The 16478-nt window shown below is 40.2% G+C and overlaps 2 protein-coding genes across 2 annotated transcripts in view; one reads left to right on the forward strand and one right to left on the reverse strand.

Moving 5' to 3' along the window:
• ttll7 (tubulin tyrosine ligase-like family, member 7) overlaps positions 1-16478 on the reverse strand; it is a 190212-nt gene that overhangs the window by 139318 nt on the left and 34416 nt on the right. The gene's annotated exons all lie outside the window — the stretch shown is intronic.
• The window catches only part of prkacba (protein kinase, cAMP-dependent, catalytic, beta a), a 32669-nt gene continuing 24445 nt past the window's right edge, over positions 8255-16478 (forward strand). Inside the window, exon 1 of the mRNA XM_055862306.1 lies at positions 8255-8637. Within this exon, the coding sequence (XP_055718281.1) occupies positions 8592-8637 (46 nt within the window). The 5' untranslated portion in view covers positions 8255-8591. The remainder of the gene's footprint in view (positions 8638-16478) is intronic.

Consider the following 16478-nt stretch of genomic DNA (forward strand, 5'->3'; position numbering starts at 1 on the left):
AACGTGTTATTACTCAAACCTCGTGAAATTTACAAACTGACACGTTCTCATTTTCGTCAATTTAGTTTTTATTTCGAATCATTGAGTTTGACTTGACGGCTTGCACATGCGCAGTTCGGCGCAAGACGACCGTTAGCCTCGATTACGTGTTTCTGCGCGTTTAGCTAGCCAACGTCGCCATGACATTTCCTCCAAGCGTGACCGGGGATCTTCATACTGTACTGTCTTTGATACACAGCCTATGGACCATCCGGGTGCTCCTGAGAGAATTAATGGCAACACTTTTGTGTAAAGATGTCAATAATCATAATTATATTTCACTGTTAATGTGAACTTTTCTTATGGGCAGATTATGTACTTTCTCTCCATTAGTTTGGCTTCCATAATTTGCAGAATTTGTGACTTTCATGACCATGCATTGTCAATTACCACCATGTACAATAAAACCTTAAACTAAATTGTTTACATTGTAGGAAATCTGTGAAGAAATGTACCACCAGCAATGGAGCTCCAATTGCAATGGGACTTCTGATAGAACACCATGTACTGTATCAGGACAAACACGGTCCAAATGCAGTACATACCGGTACACATATGGACAAGCACTGGGGGGGGTTAAAAGATAAATAATGCAGATGGTCCTTGCCAGTATGGCAGCTAATAAAGTGGTGTGTGTTAATTTTCAGTCTCTCTGGTCTAATGCAGGGTTTCCCAAAGTCAGTCCTGACAATGGGACGTTCCCTGTCAATGTCCCTTCTTAATTCATATTTTAGTCCCTCACACTACCCCATACAGTAGGTGGTGAAAATACACCTTATAGGTTGTAGTCTGCCAATAAACTTCAAAGGAGAAGAAGAAGAGAAAAAAAATGCCTTTGAAGAGGACAACAAAGGTCGCTGATCGAGTGGATGAGCAAAGGGTTGGAGAGTGGGAAAGCTATGGCGGTGGTGGATGTTCTGTTTGAAACCAACGGCATGTCGGGTGAAAATGAGAGCACAGACAGTGAGAATGAGTTGGCTACATTGGCTAAAAAGATAGGAAACAAGAGAAGCATCCCATTAGTTCCTTCATGAACAACCCCCTCGAGCATCCCATTGGTTCCTGATGAACACCTTCCCTCGAGCACACCATTGGTTCCAGCATGAAAGGCCCCCCCATTGAGCACGGTATTTTCATGGGAACTCCCACATGCAGGAACGCCCCGAAATGCGGGCCACAATTGCATCCTTTTCCAGGGGACCGCCGCTGACGACCCAATCTGCACCCATCGCATCCATCTTACATAACAACCAGGGCAGGCAGGGGTATTGAGGATGTGCAACTTTTATTTTCTGTTAAATAAATAAAATACATTTTTTAGCAAAGACTGGCCTATGTTTGTGTTGTTACAGAAAACATATGTTGTGGTTGGAGCTCTGGATTTGCTATGCTGCATTTTTAAAACATAAATAGCAGAGATGTGCTTTGTAAATAGCAACTTGTATTAAATTTGACGATGTTTTCCTTTTGGTGCCTTGTAGCCTACTAATTTTCAGTCAGACATATGAGGATGAATATTAAATATCATGTAAGGATATCTATTGAAATTATGATTTTTTTGTTTAAATAGACATATATACAGACGTAAATGATCAGGTAATGACTACAGATATGATACATTTCTGAAAATATGTGGAGTAGTTCATGCCTACGTATAAAGGCTTAGATATGTCAGCATGTTGACACATACCCTTTCCGTAGTTAGAATATTCTACAAATATGTAAGCGCGTGCACGTGTATCATTTGCTTATCTTGAACGAATCTCACCACAGACATCTCCCTCGAATCATAGGGTAGCAAGGAGATTTCTGAATTCCAGATTGGATGCATGGAGAAACTGTCCCATTACAGAGAATATCCTAGCTCCGTATATGAAATTAAGGACATGCGTATCTTGAACATGTCTACTTCTTATATTTGATAAAATGTCAGATATCAGGATATATGTAGATAAAGATATCCCCTGTTATTGACCCTTTTCGCTGAAGTCTCTTACATGGTAAAGCCTAACTTTGCATGAGAAGGGAGAGACTCTTCATCAAACAACAAAAGTGTGGATGAAATGTATTTCTTCACTCCATCCACCACACTGGTCAATTGACATGCACCAACCACCCCACCTACTTCCTCGGGTATTTCATCTGCACAAACTTCATGCGCTACCCCAGAGATAACCCGCTTGAAAAGTGCTCTGCTTTGAAGAGCCACACACGAAACATTCCACTCCGATATGTTTTTGAGGTGCAAAGCATGATTCTTTTGCTTACGGACAGACATAAAATCTAAATATGACTTCTTGTGACTCTGACCGACGCCACATTATCCTCTAACACATCCCACGAAGCTGTGGAAGACCATCAACCATGAAGTCTTTTTGTTTTCAAAGTAACTTTGAGATTCTTGTTTGGAATGAAAAGCACAATATAAAATAAATATATTATTATCCCAGACGTCAAACAAATCTCCTAGATAACTAGGCTTGGATTTTCTAGTTTCCATCACAAGTTTTCTTTTATTTAATCTTTATTTAACTAGGCAAGTCAGTGAAGAACAAAGTGTTATTTTCAATGACAGCCTAGGAACAGTGGGTTAACTGTCTTGTTCAGGGGCAGAACGACAGTTTTTTAACCTTGTCTGCTCGGGGATTTGATCTTGCAACCTTTCGGTTACAAGACCAACACTAACCACTAGGCTACCTGCCGCCCCACATGGAGAAACACCCCTAATGTGGAATGCAGTTGCACACTATTGGTCCCTCGCATTCCAGACCCAGCATGGTGGTAGCATTGGTCTGTGATCCGCTCCGAACTGTTAACATATAAATCATTAAATCAAAATTGTGTTGCTATTGCAAGAAAATATTGTAATTTCACATAACCATACCACAAGGTAGCTACTCTACCTGCTTCATTCATGACGAGAAAACTAACTGGAACAAGCTAGCTAGCTAGCCATGTTGATAGTTAGCTAGCTAAGTTAGTTAACTAGGCAGCTTATATTAATCAGTTATACAAAATACGCCTAAACTTTTTTTTCAACTCTAGCTGTCACCTTCAGACTTGAAAAAAGGGGAGGGAATTTCGTTATTTGTTAGCTAGCTAGCTAGGCTCCATGGTAAGAAATGTAACCGTTCCTGGTGTAAAAACAATGTCCTATCCTGGAGCTTGAGTAAATTACTAAGATGCTCCCAAATGTACTACGTCAGGACAGGGAAATTGATTCTATCGTAGTCCATATGGGTTTTAATGACATTATGAAGGGCAGCTCTGAACAGTTAAAACTGGATTTTAAGAGCTGATTGACTCTCTGCTAGACACGAACAAAAGACCCATCCTATTTGACCCTGTGCCCTCTCTGAATCATGGAATTGAACGCTTTAGCAGGATTCTTTCTCTTCACAACTGGTTACATGATTATTGCAACTCAATGAGTGTAACTTTTGTTGACAATTTCAATACCCTTTGGAAACAAAACACGTTTTATAAGGATGGGATCCACGCAAATCATTTGGGTTCCTGGATCCTTTCACATTACTATATGGCTGCGTTGAGACAATGACTTATCAATTACCCAAGCCCAGCTCAACTAATGCCTACCATTTTGATGCAGTTGTCATAATGTCACGTTCTGACCTTAGTTCTTTTGTTATTTCTTTGTTTTAGTATGGTCAGGGCGTGAGTTGGGTGGGTTATCTATGTTTGTTTTTCTATGTTGGGTTTTTCGTTTGGCCTGATATGGTTCTCAATCAGAGGCAGGTGTTAGTCGTTGTCTCTGATTGGGAACCATATTTAGGGAGCCTATTTTCTATTGTGTTTTGTGGGTGGTTGTTTTCTGTGTCTGTGTGTTCCACACAGAACTGTTTCGGTTTTCGTTCGTTCACTTTATTGTTTTGTATTTCGGTGTTCAGTTTGACCCATTAAATATTCATCATGAACACTTACCACGCTGCGCATTGGTCCTCCTCTCTTTCTCCCAATGAAGATCGTGACAGAATCACCCACCACCAAAGGACCAAGCAGCGTGGTAACGGGCAGCAGCAGCAGCGATCACAGGACTCCTGGACCTGGGAGGAGATCCTGGACGGCAAGGGACCCTGGGCACAAGCTGGAGAATATCGCGGAGGCCACGGAAGCGGGGATTAACTATGGTGGGGTGGGGACCACGACCAGCGCCAGAGCCGCCACCGTGGACAGATGCCCACCCAGACCCTCCCCTATAGGTTCAGGTTTTGCGGCCGGAGTCCGGGGGTACTGTCACGTTCCTGACCTTATTTCCCTTGTTTTGTCTTTATTTAGTATGGTCAGGGCGTGAGTTGGGGTGGGCAGTCTATGTTGTTTGTTTCTATGTTTAGGTTTGTTCGTTTGGCCTAATATGGTTCTCAATCAGAGGCAGGTGTTTGTCATTGTCTCTGATTGGGAACCATATTAAGGTAGGCTGTTTTCACTGTTTGTTTGTGGGTGATTGTTGCTGTGTCTGTGTTTGTTCGCCACACGGTACTGTTTCGTTCGTTTGTTCCTGTTCGTGTGTTCATGTTTTATATGTTCTCAAGTTCAGGTCTGTTCACGTCGTTTATTGTTTTGTAGTTTGTTCAAGTGTTTTTTTGTCTTCGTTTAATAAACGATAGTATGTATTCAAACCATGCTGTGCTTTGGTCCGATCCTTGCTCCTCCTCAGACGAGGAGGAAGACGAACGTTACACTCCTCTCTTACTCCCAACGAAGATCGTTACACATAATGCTTCAGCAAATTTACATTACACCAGGGTAGACACAATATAAGTAACCTAATTTATGTCCTTATAAGTGCCCAGAATGCCTTTGTTGAACCTACAGCTATTGTATGCAGTAATCATGTGCCTATGAACCAGATTTACACTTAACACTGAGCCGGTGTGCACTAGGAGAAAGTCCACTATGTGCAGCTCACCTTGATAGCTCACCTAGATAATACCTTTGATGATACAGTGGTAGCAATATAAGGTTATAACATTTACAGAAAAGATGGAAATGCCAATGGTGGAGGTGTTGCTGATTATATTCAGAACCACATTCCTGTAAAGATTAGAGAGGATCTCATGTTAAATACTGTTGAAGTAATATGGCTGCAGGTTCATCAAGCTGCCCACTCTAGAAAAAGCTTCAAACTGTAACCAGTGCCTGCAACCTGGTTCAGGTTATCGATCAACCTACCAAGGTAGTTACAAGCAGCACAGGAATGAAATCATCAACATGTATTGATCACATAGTTACTAATGCTGCAGAAATTAGCTTGAAAGCAGTATCCAGATCCATCGGATGTAGTGATCACAATATAGTACCCATATCTAGGAAAACCAGATAGGCTGGGCCTAATATAGTAAAGCCCCACTTACTGGCTCAAATAACCAACCAATTAGCCTGTTACCAACCCTTAGTAAACTTTTGGAATAAATTGTGTTTGACCAGACACAATGCTATTTTATAGTAAACACATTGACAACAAACTTTCAGCATGCTTATAGGGAAGGACATTCAACAAGCACAGCACCTACACAAATGACTGATGATTGGCTGAGAGAAATTGATGATACAAAGATTGTGTGGGCTGTTTTGTTAGACTTCGGTGCAACTTTTGACATTATCGATCATAATCTGCTGCTGGAAAAATTTATGTGAGATGACATTACTCCCAAGTGGCACAGCGGTCTAAGGCACTGCATGTCAGTGCTTCAGACACCCTGGTTCAATTCCAGGCTGTATCACAACTGGCCGTGATTGGGAGTCCCATAGGGTGGCGCACAATTGGCTCAGCGTCGTCTGGGTTTGGCCGGTGTAGGCCATCACTATGAATAATACTTTTTTTCTTAATTAACTGACTTGCCTAGTTAAATAAAGGTTAAATTAAATGTGAAAAATAAATATATATAAAAATGTCACAAAAAATTATCTGTCTAACACAGTCCTTCTCAAATAGTGTTAAAACGAACATGACTTCAGATAGCTCTGGACTGAACCAAGGGCAAGACCGATTTTTTATTCTCAGTTTTTTAAAGGGAGCATGTTTATCTACAACGCAATTGAAAACCTTTGAGAAGTGGTTCAGAGACAACTCTGGGTCAGGTATAGATGCAATACAATCAAAGTCACCAAAATAAAGGTCACAAAAAAAGCCTGTTCATTGAATTTTTTTAAATTCCTCTTGTTGATAAAACAAGGTTTGGATCGAGACATCTGTATATCCCTGACACATACAATGGGACAGTGGTGACTAATATCCAAAGCAAATACCCCACTCCCAGGATATTTCTATGGAGTATTTGTAAATATGAGGTCAATCAAAGTCGATTTCGTAGGGTCCTTTATGTTTGGACCAGTGGGCTTTGTGATCAGCTGGGTCAAATTTAGATTAGTACAAAAATAATTTAAATAGTCAGCATCCTGCGTTCCCCATGCAAGATTAAAATCTCCGGTGATCAACACCTCTGGGGTAGTAAAAATGGCAATTAAATCAGTGAGTTTGTTTAGTACACACTTCTTGGTGGAGGGTGGACGATAGATTCCTATAACTGTTATTTTTGAGTTTGAACCCAACTGAAGACTTAAAGCTAACAATTCAAACCATTTCGGACTGGAGGTAGTCTTTAACAGAGACACAAGAAGAATATTCCTTGTGTAAATAGCAACACCACGACCTTTGCCTTTCCTATCTGCCCTAAACACATTGTAACCATCCATAGAAACCTCAGAGTCCAGGGTTTTATCATTTAACCATGTCTCAAAATCAATGAAAATATAAGGGTAGCCTGAGAGGCCCAGATCTTGACATGATCCATTTTAGGTAATAAACTACAAATATTAAGATGTAAAAATGTCAAACTATTTCTGCATTTAAAATCATACGTGTTTCAATACAAGTCAGATTACTTTGAGATTGTTCAGCACAACAGGAGACTCAAAGATCGGATTATACCTATTAGGAAAATTAAACAAAGTAGGAATAACAATTACATTTATCCAGTTAGCACCATTTGGCATGTCACCACTTTCAGATACATGTGGAACTCTCATAGAGACCAAAGAGGAGATGGTAAAAACTGATTTACATGTAATGCTAATATTGTCCTTGCATCAATTTAGTTGACCAACAACCTTTCCAGTGTTTGATGATGACAACAGCCGGGAGCCATTTTCACCCAGGTGAATTCCGTCTTCCACAAAGTATCCAGGCCTATTCCAGAAGGAGTCAAAATTGTCGACGTAGGACATGCCCAAGTCCTTGGTCAGAAGCATTAACCACTGGTGAAGAGACCAAAGTGAGTGATATAGGGGAACCGGTTGATAATTACATTGGTAGAAGCTTTTATAGTTTACAGATTTTTACAGACGGCTCCAAGGACCAAGTTAGTGGTCGTACAGGAGCAGGCATTTACATTACGAAATTTGATGTGGAGTTATGTTGAAGACTAACAGATTAACTGTCAGTATACTCTGTTGAACTGTTGGCGATAGTAGTAGCTGCCCTCCAGGACGTTTAACCTGTCAGAATTGTAGTATTCTCAGATTCTGTACTGAATAGTTTGTCATCTGGCAAATGTAATAGACGTGACCTACTATTGGAGGCATTATTGTTATTATGGAGAATCGAGAGACAGGGTGTAGTGCATTCGGGAGTGCGTCAAATGAGCTTTAAAAATATATACAATTTATATTCGTGCTCCATTGGGTAGAATTGAAGCCATTATGATAGATGTATGGCAAAAGAGGTAGGACTCAGAGCCCAATGGCGGCATTTTTATGCCCTCCAAAGAAAGGTTGGTGGACTAAGATTCGAGGGTCAGATTAGGAAGGAAGAGGTAGCGTTTGCTCGGAAATTGTACATTGAATTTATTATATCCTTATATCTGGTTGGCAAGCATGCAAATGGTTTGTGTATGGTTGATGAAACAGTAAAGCATGTGCTGATGTATTGTTGTAAGTACCGGTATGTGGAAGAGAGGGAAATATAGATGTGTAGGGATTTGGGGGATGAGGGAGGGTTTGAAGTTAGTAGGGCTCTTTTTTATTTTCTTGGTAGTACAGGACTAGATAGTAGGGTTTAGTTTCTCTTAAGGTTTCTTTATTAATTTAGTCGAAACTGTGATTGACTACACACTCCAGTACAGTAGGTGGCGGCATGCACCTCAAACGTTTGTTTGCGGACCGCCATAATATTATAGAAGAAGATTAAGGGGTTCGTAATTTCCGGTGTTAGCAAAAATATTGTTGTTGTTTTTTTTGTTGCGCTGGTGGAACGACAGGCTGAGGTGAAAAGCCTGACTATGTCTTTATGTCAGTGACATAGAGGTGTTACACTAATTTGCATCAAACGATAAAGTAAACTGCAAGAAAGGTCAAAGGGGTTGGCAGAGTCCCATTCGGTAGTGCAACTAACGGAATACATGTTAGTTAGCCATCCAGCTACAGTAACGCTGGCTAATAAGCAGACCATTAAGTATCTGTCTGAAGACTAATAGCTTGTTAACTACGGACCCATCAACGTTTCAAATATATCGCCGTGTCTTCATTTTAGTACGATGGGAAACGCTGCTACAGCTAAGAAAGGCAACGAACAAGAGAGCGGTAAGTGATTATTGCTATCTTGCCTGCAAAGCTAACTAATGATGTTCGTTATTTCAAGAGCCAAGTTGCTAAAGGATTGCAGGCTAACGTTAGGGGACGAACTGGCTTAGCTAACTAACGTAACAAACGTTAGCAACAGTGCGCTAACGTTAACGAGCTAACTAGCTAGCTACACTGATAGTTTGGTAGATGATGCTGCCGTTGTACTACCAGCGGTGCAACAGGATGGGGGAGGGAGGGTATACTAATTAATATGTGTTTGAGTAACGTTAGCTAGCTAAATTTTTTTGCAAAGTGTCCTAACAGTAAATAATAATTAAAATTTTTAATGTTGATAATCTGGAAAGACACTGGCTGTCCAGTTACTGTAGTTAGCTAACCAGCGACCTAATTTAGCAGCTACGTAAGTAAAGTAGTTAACGTTACTATAGCTAGGTAACTAACTGTTCGCTAACGTTTTATTTCAGAAAACCGCTGACAAAGTGGAACTGGCAGCGTTTTAACTACTTTGCCGATATGAAACAGACAATCATAATTTCAGTAAAAAATATAACATTCCTAGTTTATAATACAGAACCAACTTTTAAGTTTTAAAAATAGGTTATTTAACTCAACATTCCATGATGTAAGTTACTGCTACACTAAGGCATAGTGGCAGAATAAATGGATGCAGTTCAATGCATGATTCATATTCACCAATACATTTTCCGGTTGTAAATCACAGCTGGCCTGGTACATTGTTTGCTGCCTCCCATCGGGATGTACTGTTAAAGTTTCAATGACTCAATAACATGGACAAAGGTAACTAAGGCAGGGAATGTCAATTAATCAAACTAGCAAGGGCAATGATCCCAAGTCAGTCATAACTAATTTGCTAGTATATATTTATGTAGCAAGCTAAAAACAGAGTCTAATGTTAGCTATCTAGCTAACGTAAACTCGTACATCGCCTTGGTCCGTACAATTGACCTTATTTTAGCGCCCCAAAAACGTAATACTTCCAGATCAACTGTAATGTCAATACCATTGTAAAGCACAATTTCTTCCCTTTCCAACAGAATTCATGCCGAGACCTTCACGCTGCCCGTTTCTGCATAATTCAAGAAGGCAACGAGCTCCTTCTGGTCTTTTAAAAAATGGCGGGTGGGGAAGCGAAACTAATGCGTGATAGTGAGAAGGACAGATGTCGTGTGGGAAAATTGCTTTTTTCACTCGATCTGTCCAACTTATCACCTTATAGCCTCTAAAATGTAAATAAAACACTATAAAGAGTTTATATAATGTGTCATTACATACCTATTTGAAGGTTTGTGTCGAATTTGAATCGGGTTTTTAGGGCGGTGCTAAAGTGATCTTAGAAGTAAACATCGGCTTTGAGAATGATGATCGCATGCAATGATGACGAAATAAATGACTAGGTATCCCCCCTCACTGTCCATTTCTTGTTTTTAAACGACGAGAGAAGTGCTACACCTGGTGGAGAGAGATTGTAAGACAGAAATAGTTGCTTTATGCGTGCTGTACGTTACGACATGACACGTCAAGATGTAACGGAGGGTCAGTCAACTTTTCTCCAATACTATAGAGCCATTCCCATGTCGATCAACGCTTGAATAGAAACCTAGTTCACACCCCCGATTTTGAAGTCAACAGTCGCTACAGTCCCATTAGTTTTCTTTGTAGCCTCGTTTGAATGTCGCGCTTACGCACATTTGGACGGAATGGGGTGAGTTTGTTAGCTGCTAGCAGGGCGTAATGTCATTGGAGGAGTGGATGACTGACTGAATTTTTCCCCCCTTGTATCGTTTTTTCAGTAGCTACACAGCTAGAGATGCACGTGTCATTTTGTTAACTAGCAAGAAATGTGAATAACTTTGCTCGATAGCTATACTGAACGACTGTTGTCCAGTTAGCATATCGCTTGTGTTTGCAAATTCACTCTGGCAAGCTATGTACTCCGATTTCAGAGCACTCTTGTCTGAAGGTGCCAGAGCGTAGAATAAGAGAGCCTACATTGCCATGGTTGTTTGATCTATAGCACTGTAAAGTTCCCAATATAAGAGGACTCCCAGAGTGTTGACATATGTGACCGACTGCCTCAATTCGGTCTTATGCCGCAACACTTGAAATTGTTATAAAAGTAGAGACTCAGAGCTAGAAAATGGTTTATCAAACATTGCATGCTTTGAAAGTTGATAAACTTGTAACCCCACTTTTGAGAAAATGTCCCTTGAATATTTTGGTACACCAACTGGAGAGCTCTTCTTTGTCTACACCAGTGGTTCCCAAACTTGTTATAGTCCCTTACCACTTCAAACATTCAACCTTCAGTTGCGTACTCCCTCTAGCACCAGGGTCAGCGCACTCTCAATTTTAGTTTTGTGCTGTCATTGTAAGCCTGCCACACACACACTATACAATATATTTATTTCACGTAAGAATGAGTGTGAGTTTATCACAACCTGGCTCTTGGGAAGTGACAAAGAGCTATTATAGGACCAGGGCATAAATAATAATAATCAATAATGTTGCTCTTCATTTAGCCATCTTACATGTAAAACTTTATTTGTTCATTAAAAAATGGCAAATAATTCACCACAGGTTAATGAGAAGGGTGTGCATGAAAGAATGCACATACCTCTGCAATGTTGGGTTGTATTGGAGAGAGTCTCAGTCTTAAATCATTTTCCACACAGTCTGTGCCTGTATTTAGATTTCATGCTAGTGAGTGCCGAGAATCCACTCTCACATAGGTACGTGGTTGCCAAGGTCATCAGTGTCTTAACGCGATTTGCCAAGAAACTCTGAGCACAGCCCTATCCAGAAATCTGGTAGTGGCTTCTGATTAAATAAAATTTTCACAGAACCGCTTGTTGCAATTTCGGTGAGACTCTTTTGTTCAGTTATCTGTAAGTGGACTGAATCCAGTTGTATGGGTCGTCCGTTTCAGGAAAGTACCTGCGTAATTGTGCACACAGCTCACTATGTGCGCAAATACGCTATCACATTTGACATTGTTCATAAGCTTGAGTTCATTTGCACCTAGAAAATCATAAAATGATGGAAAGACCTGTGACCTGTGTTGTCCTTGTTAATGCAGACAGAAAAGAGCTCCAACTTCTTAATCATAGCCTCAATTTTGTCCCGCACATTGAATATAGTTGTGGAGAGTCCCTGTAATCCTAGATTCAGATCATTCAGGTGAGAAAAAAGATCACCCAGATAGGTCAGTCATGTGAGAAACTCGTAATCACGCAAGTAGTCAGACAAGTGAAAATTATGGTCAGTAAAGAGAACTTTAATCTCGTCTCTCAATTTAAAAAAACGTGTCAATACTTTTCCCCTTGATAACCAGCGCACTTCTGTATGTTGTAAAAGCATTACATGGTAACTGCACATATTATTGCATAGTGCAGAAAATACACGAGTGTTCAGGGGCCTTGCTTTAACAGTTAACCATTTTCACTGTAGTGTCCGAAACGTCTTTCAAGCTGTCAGGCATTCCCTTGGCAGCAAGAGCCTCTCGGTGGATGCTGCAGTGTACCCAAGTGGCGTCGGGAGCAACTGCCATGGCTTTTGCGCCATCAGTACAGATACCAACATGAGCAGCAGCTATGTTTGGCTACATACAGACCTTTAGTGGAATCCCTTGCGAGAGATTAAAGGGTAATGTGATTGGATTTAAATTATTTGACTAGGCTACCTGTATTTGTCATTCTGTTATTAAAAATTCTGTTATTTTTGGCAGTGAAACTACTCAGGCGAGAGAAACCTCGACCAAATGTATAGCCTAGTTGGAAAATATAAATGGACTGTTTGGAAAATGTGAAGAAAAACTTGTAAAAAATAAACTTTAGTATTTTTTTAAATGTTAAACATTTTTATTTGGTGTACTCCCATCGGCATTGGTCTACACTAGAGGTTGACCGATTAATCGGAATGGCCGATTAATTAGGGCCGATTTCAAGTTTTCATAACAATCGGAAATGGGTATTATTGGACACCGATTTGGCCGATTATTAAAAAATATATATATTTTTTCACCTTTATTTAATCTTTATTTAACTAGGCAAGTCAGTTAAGAACACATTCTTATTTTCAATGACGGCATAGGAACGGTGGGTTAACTGCATCGTTTAGGGGCAGAATGACAGATTTTTACCTTGTCAGCTCGGGGGATTCAATCTTGCAACCTTACAGTTAACTAGTCCAACGCTCTAACCACCTGATTACATTGCACTCCACGAGGAGCCTGCCTGTTACGCGAATGCAGTATAAGCCAAGGTAAGTTGCTAGCTAGCATTAAACTTATCTTATAAAAAAACAATCAATCGATCATAATCACTAGTTAACTACACATGGTTGATGATATTACTAGTTTATCTAGCGTGTCCTGCGTTGCATATAATCGATGCGGTGCGTATCGTTGCGCCAATGTGTACCTAACCATAATTATCAATGCCTTTCTTAAAATCAATACACAGAAGTATATATTTTTAAACCTGCATATTTAGCTAAAAGAAATCCAGGTTAGCAGGCAATATTAACCAGGTGAAATTGTGTCACTTCTCTTGCGGTCATTGCACGCAGAGTCAGTGTATATGCAACAGTTTGGGCTGCCTAATTTGCCAGAATTTTACGTAATTATGACATAACATTGAAGGTTGTACAATGTACAGGAATATTTAGACTTATGGATGCCACCCGTTAGATAAAATACGGAACGGTTCCGTATTTCACTGAAAGAATAAACGTCTTGTTTTTGAGATGATCGTTTCCAGATTCGACCATATTAATGACCTAAGGCTCGTATTTCTGTGTGTTATTATGTTATAATTAATTCTATGATTTGATAGAGCATTCTGACTGTGCGGTGGTAGGCAGCAGCAGGCTCGTAAGCATTCATTCAAACAGCACTTTTGTGCGTTTTGTCAGAAGCTCTTCGCTGTGCTTCAAGCCTATCAACTCCTGAGATTAGGCTGGTGTAACGATGTGAAATGGCTAGCTAGTTAGCGGGGTGCGCGCTAATAGCGTTTTAAACGTCACTCGCTCTGAGACTTAGTTCTTAGTAGTAGTTCTTAGTAGTTCTTCCCCTTGCTCTGCATGGGTAACGCTGCTTCGAGGGTGGCTGTTGATGTGTTCCTGGTTCGAGCCCAGGTAGGAGCGGGGAGAGGGATGGAAGCTATACTGTTACACTGGCAATACTAAAGTGCCTATAAGAACATCCAATAGTCAAATGTATATGAAATACAAATCGTATAGAGAGAAATAGTCCTAATAATAACTACAACCTAAAACTTCTTACCTGGAATATTGAAGACTCATGTTAAAAGGAACCACCAGCTTTCATATGTTCTCATGTTCTGAGCAAGGAACGTAAACGTTAGCTTTTTTACATGGCACATATTGCACTTTTACTTTCTTCTTTGTATTTTGTACACTTTGTACTTTGCACGAGAAGTGACACAATTTCCATAGTTTAACATTGCCTGCTAACCTGAATTTCTTTTAACTAAATATGCAGGTTTAAAAATATATACTTGTGTATTGATTTTAAGAAAGCGTTGATGTTTATGGTTAGGTACACATTATTGCAACGACAGTGCTTTTTTTGCGAATGTGCTTAAATCACCCGTTTGGCGAAGTAGGCTGTGATTCAATGATAAATTAACAGGCACCGCATCGATTATATGCAACACAGGACAAGTTAGATAAACTAGTAATATCATCAACCATGTGTAGTTAACTAGTGATTATGTTAAGAATGAAAGTTTTTTTTATAAGATACGTTTAATGCTAGCTAGCACCTTACCGTGGCTCCTTGCTGCACTCGCATAACAGGTAGTCAGCCTGCCACGCAGTTTCCTCGTGGAGTGCAATGTAATTGGCCATGATCGGTGTCCAAAAATGCAGATTTACCGATTGTTATGAAAACTTGAAATCGGCCCTAATTAATCGGCCATTCCGATAAATCGTCGACCTCTAGCACAAACCCACCGTCGCTGGACCAGACAGGACTGGCAAAAAGTGCTCTTCACTGACGAGTTGCGGTTTTGTCTCACCAGGGGTGATGGTCGGATTCGTGTTTATTGCCGTAGGAATTAGCGTTACACCGAGGCCTGTACTCTAGAGCGGGATCAATTTGAAGGTGGAGGGTCCGTCATGGTCTTGGGCGTAGTGTCACAGCATCATCGGACTGATATTGTTGTCATTGCAGGCAATCTCAATTCTGTGCGTTACAGGGAAGACATCCTCCTCTCTCATGTGGTACCCTTCCTGCAGGCTCATCCTGACATGACCCTCCAGCATGACAATGCCACCAGCCATACTGTTCGTTCTGTGCTTGATTTCCTGCAAGACAGGAATGTCAGTGTTCTGCCATGGCCAGCGGAGAGCCCGGATCGAAATCCCACTGAGCATGTCTGGGACCTGTTGGATCGGAGGGTGAGGGATAAGGCCATTCCCCCCAGAAATGTCTGGGTTCTTGTATGTCCCTTCGTGCCAGAGTGAGGTAGCATCTCACTGTAAGAACTTGCAAATCTGGCGAAGTCCATGAGGAGGAGAAGCACTGCAGTACTTAATGCAGCTGGTGGCCACACCAGATACTGACTGTTACTTTTGATTTTGACCCCCCCATTTGTTCATGGACACATTATTCCATTTCTGTTAGTCACATGTCTATGGAACTTGTTCAATTTATGTTTCAGGTGTTGAATCTTGTTATGTTCATACAAATATTTACACTTGTTAAGTTTGCTAAATATTAATGCAGTTGACAGTGAGCGGACATTTCATTTTTTGCCGAGTTTAGTTAGAAACCCATTTATCGCATTTTCAACTCTAGGCCTACTGATGGTTTTGTCACTAAAAATGTTGAGTAGGTATGTCAAATATTCCCACTCTGGCACATGCATTCTAGCCAACAGCTCGCAGATACAGTGTGAGTATAGCCTACTACATGAGATTTATTATGGACAAAAGTGCAAGATTATTTCGATTTGTCAAATGGCATCCAAGCATCAATCATGTCACCAGAGTAAGTTCATCACCGGGCCCTTTCTCCACCTTGTGAAGTTCATCAGATTTTTTTTTTCATCTGTAGCCTAGTAAACGGCATGCTTTCCCATGATTATGGGCCTTTTTTAAATTCAGTATGTACTTTACTCTCATAAAAAGGTTAGATGGAAACCTGGTTAATGTCAATCCATTTTGAGGATGCTGGAATTTATATTTTGGACTAATGTGCACATGCCTACAGTAGACTTTTGAAGTAACCTAATCTGAATAAAACATTGTGACTGTTGTTCATGCCACATATAACAGGTAATACATTTAAAAAGTTCAATTATACACATTTTGGAAATTTTGCAGCATTATGGTCTAGGTGCGCAAGGAATAGCCACTGATTGGAGAGAAGGCAGAGCATGTGTTAAGCTTTCCTGAATAACTGGGCCTGCCGGGAGCATATGTGGCCATATTTATTATAGGACGACTTGTGAGAATGATGATCTGAAAGAGACGACACATCTCAATATCAGAAGTAAAATTATATATTTTTTAAAGTTATGAATTTGAAGTTAGCCTTAACACGAGAAAGTTGGTTTGGTGTGTCTAGCTTGAAACGGTTCAAGAGTTACTGTTGGTATTATAATAATAGTTGTAAAAAGTTAAGAATTGTATGTTAGGATAGCCTGAAAGATTTCAAGTTGGTTTTGTAACTTAACTGACCAAGGAACAAGGCTATTTTAAATAGCTACCACTGTATTACTGTGGTTCTACTTCAAACCATGTTAATTTATGCAAATGTCAAATGATTAAGTTTAAATAGTATCAAATGTGAA

Source organism: Salvelinus fontinalis, chromosome 14 (genome assembly GCF_029448725.1).
Source record: "Salvelinus fontinalis isolate EN_2023a chromosome 14, ASM2944872v1, whole genome shotgun sequence".
Lineage (NCBI taxonomy): Eukaryota > Metazoa > Chordata > Actinopteri > Salmoniformes > Salmonidae > Salvelinus > Salvelinus fontinalis.